Consider the following 3,745-nt stretch of genomic DNA (forward strand, 5'->3'; position numbering starts at 1 on the left):
GTTGTCTCTGTTGGAATCTCATTCTGTTTCAATTTTTTAATGTCTTGCGAAAACTGTTCATTTATACAAGTTGTCGCTGTATGTTGTCGTTTAATGTTTCGACTAGCTGTTTGTGCTTCAATAATGTATTGTGGCTCTCTGATAGGCATGTTGCTATTATGTCGACTATCCACAATTTCAGGAAGCATACATTCTAAATAAAAACGTGTTAAGAAAGGCAACATTTTATTTTTCCAAAAATCAATATCTCTATCAACACGTATTGTTTTGACGCTTTTTGGCGTCCATACATGCAATATTTTCGCTGTGTTATGTTCAACTGTCCTTGTACTTGATAAAAATAATGGTGATTTTTTTCATTTTGTTTCCAATTTTTTTATTAAACATCCTTTTTAGTCGAGACAGTGTTTCTACAGCCTCCTCCGCTGATAAATTCTTAGCTGATAGAGGACATTTGATCTCCACTATACCATCTTCATCGAGAAATCCATCGGGAGTAGCACCCAACCACGGATTGTCACGATTTATGAACAATCCACATGGTTTAATTTGTTTCTTTAATTGTACAGCTAAATCTTGTTTCGCCATTTCTTCCTTATCACGGCCATATTTTATGGCTGCGGTATCAATAAATGGAGGAAACAAAATATTTTTTACGGTTATTGCACAAGACGTTGTTGATCTCATACGACACACGACTCCGAAATTTGACGCTGTCAACATTCCGTTACTTTCCATAATTCACAATTACTTTGGTCGTATCGTGTTCAATTTGTTTCCAGTTTCTTGCGTTTTCAGCCAATTTTTGTAAATGCTGTTTCTTATATTCTTCTAATATGTTAGGTGCATAGTCTGGTCGTTGCGACTTTTGTCCGTAATAACGATTTGTTCCTGTCTCTTTATTCGACTTCTTTTCTCTTCCTTCTCTTTATCGACATTCTCTGGTTCGAACAACTTTTTCCTGTCGTCGTTTTTCCAAATTCTTTATAGTAAAAGGAACAGTCGTTTTGCATATAATTTCATGTAATTGCGTGAGAACTTGTTGCGTATTATGTTATAATACAGCTCCCGCAATTCTGGCGTTGTAGGAACCTCGTGCACCGAAGTTAATGCGCTTTCCGGCAATTTCTTTGCAGATTATCGAATTAAACGACTCTGCAGGATTGCTCGTTAAATTGAATAACAAACTATTGGAATAAGCGGCTAGATGTTTTATAGCACTTTCTATTTTTTGATAAAGGCCAATTTGAGAAACCGTACATAATTTGGTTCTTTTGTATTACCATTCTGTGCGTGTGCATGTGCCACCAAGTTCCTTACATTGCTTATGTTCACCAAACACGTGGCTAGGAATATTGAGTATATCTTTTTGTAATTCTGTAGCAGCACAATGTTGAGGCTGTTTCTTCTCTCTTCGTATAGCAGCTGCCTCTAAAACTGCTTTCCAAATCTTTTTTATGTTGTTTTTCACAACGGTGTTTCGGTATTTTATATAGAAACGGTTTCTACGCATCTTTGGCTCAGTCGTTTCTGAGATGACTTTCAATTTTTTGCATAGATTACGAAGCAAATGATTTGTGCATTCTATTTTTCTCACTGTTGTCATTTGCTCCTGATACGGTCTATTATCAATAATGGACTTAAATACGTTACTATCACCATCGGCGATGACCGTTCTATAGATCAATCCATACATTTCAATGCTAGTTTTAAATCCTTCAACAATAGCAAAATTTTTCTACTTGAGGTTTCCAAGGGAGCTTTCTGTATGAAGGTTATCCGTTTCGCGGGTTTTCTCCGTGTCCATGTCCATTCTTGAAATGCCAACGTTTCGTGAACCTTGCAGTCCACTTCATCAGGGCGACGAGCAGCCTGATACTAGGCTGTTCCTCCAGGTCGTTCCTTTTTATATTACGCTACCTGTTAGAGTGGCGGGGGATGTGGGGTGGGGAGGGATTATGGGGGGAGAGGTGGTGGGATTGGTCTGTCTTCGGTAACCGGGAGGATGGTCTTCCATATTTTATTTATGTTGTAGCCGTTGTCTTTAGATTGTTAAGGTGTTTTTGTATCTCTATATGGCTTCTCTGTACTTTCTTGGGAAGTATGATGTTATGTTGGCTATTGTGGTCGCTTTATCAAACAGTATTTGGTGTCCTGTTTCGATGTTGTGTTCTGATAGTGCCGACTGCGTGACATGTTTTAGCCTGCCATCCCGTTGGTGTTCTTTGATCCGTAGGTTTACCATTCTCCCGATTTCTCCAATGTATACTTGTCCGCAGGAACAAGGTATTTCGTACACTCTTGCGGAGCTGAGTGGAGGTCTTTGGTCTTTAGGATTTCTTAAAATTTGTCCTATCTTTTTGGGTGGTTTGAAAATAGTTCGGATATTGTGTTTATTTAATATCCTGCCAATCCGATCTGTTGTTCCTTTGACATATGGGAGAATAGATAAGGTCCTTTCGTCTGGTTGTGTGTCAGAGACCGTTGTCTTGTTTGCATGTTTATTGATTATTTTGGTTATATCTTTTTGTCGTGTCCGTTTTTCTGTAAGGCCAGTTTTAGGTGGTCGAGTTCTGTCTGCAGATGTTCTTTGTCAGAGATGGTGAACGCTCTATGTACTAGTGAGTTGATTGCTGACTGTTTTTGTGCTGGGTGGTGGTGCGATTCGGCATATAGGTATCTGTCTGTGTGTGTCGGTTTCCTGTACACTTGATGGCCTAAGGTGCCGTCAGCTTTCTTAGAGACAAGAACATCTAGGAAGGGGAGTTCTTCGTTTTCCTCTACATCTATAGTGAAGTGGATATTTGGATGTTGTTTGTTGAGGAAAGTAAGGAATTTACGGAGTTCGGCTCTGCCGTGTTTCCATATCACGAATGTGTCATCTACATAACGGAACCAAACTTCTGGTTTTTTGATTGTTTTTCGGAGGGCCTCTTTCTCAAAATGCTCCATGAAGATGTTGGCAATTACAAGAGAAATAGGAGAGCCCATAGCCGCTCCTGAAGTTTGTTCATAAAATTGGTTGTTGTAGGAGAAATAAGTAATTGTTAAGCAGTGCTCTATTAGCGGGATAAGGTTGGAGGGGACTTCGTGTGAGGCCTTTATTATGTTTAATGTGTCTTTTATTGGGACTTGTGTGAAAAGGGATTCTACGTCGAAACTTACAAGTAGGTCTGTGGGGCGTAGGCGGATTTTTTGGATCTTTCGTATGAAGTCTGTTGAGTTGGTTATGTGTGATTCGGTTTTTCCAGTGAGTGGTTGTAGTGTACGTGCTAGGAAGCGGGATAAGTTGTATGTCGGGGAGTGTATGGCACTGACAATCGATCTGAGGGGATGTTTTGTTTATGTACTTTTGGTAGTCCGTATAGTCTTGGTGGAAGGGGATTTGTAGGTTTTAATGATGGTTTGGTTTCTTTGGGGATTTTGCTTTTTTCCACTAGAATCTTGGTGTTTTGTGCGATTGTGTTGGTTGGATCTTTGTCAAGTATTTTATATGCTTTGTCCGAAAGAAGATTCTTCATCTTTTTCTTGTAGTCTGATGTGTTCTTGACAACTGTCGTGTTGCCTTTTTCGGCTGGAAGCACGATGATATCTGTGTCCCTGTTCAGGTCTTGGAGGGCCAATCGCTCTTGTCTAGTGGTGTTAGGTGGAGTACATAAATGGTAGGTGGTACATAAATAAAATATGGCAGATCATCCTCCCGGTTACCGAAGACAGACCAATCCCACCACCTCTCCCCCCCCCC

General features: G+C 39.9%; 1 protein-coding gene across 1 annotated transcript; it reads right to left on the reverse strand.

The window, feature by feature from the left end:
* Positions 1 to 2,517: 2,517 nt before the first annotated feature.
* On the reverse strand, positions 2,518 to 2,991 carry LOC108723972 (uncharacterized). The gene has a single exon (XM_018450048.1). It carries the CDS (start codon positions 2,989 to 2,991, stop codon positions 2,518 to 2,520), a length of 474 nt encoding a protein of 157 aa, XP_018305550.1.
* Between the last annotated feature and the right edge of the window lie 754 nt (positions 2,992 to 3,745).

The sequence above is a fragment of the Mycetomoellerius zeteki genome, unplaced genomic scaffold (genome assembly GCF_001594055.1).
Source record: "Mycetomoellerius zeteki isolate Tzet28-1 unplaced genomic scaffold, Tzet1.0 scaffold263, whole genome shotgun sequence".
NCBI lineage: Eukaryota > Metazoa > Arthropoda > Insecta > Hymenoptera > Formicidae > Mycetomoellerius > Mycetomoellerius zeteki.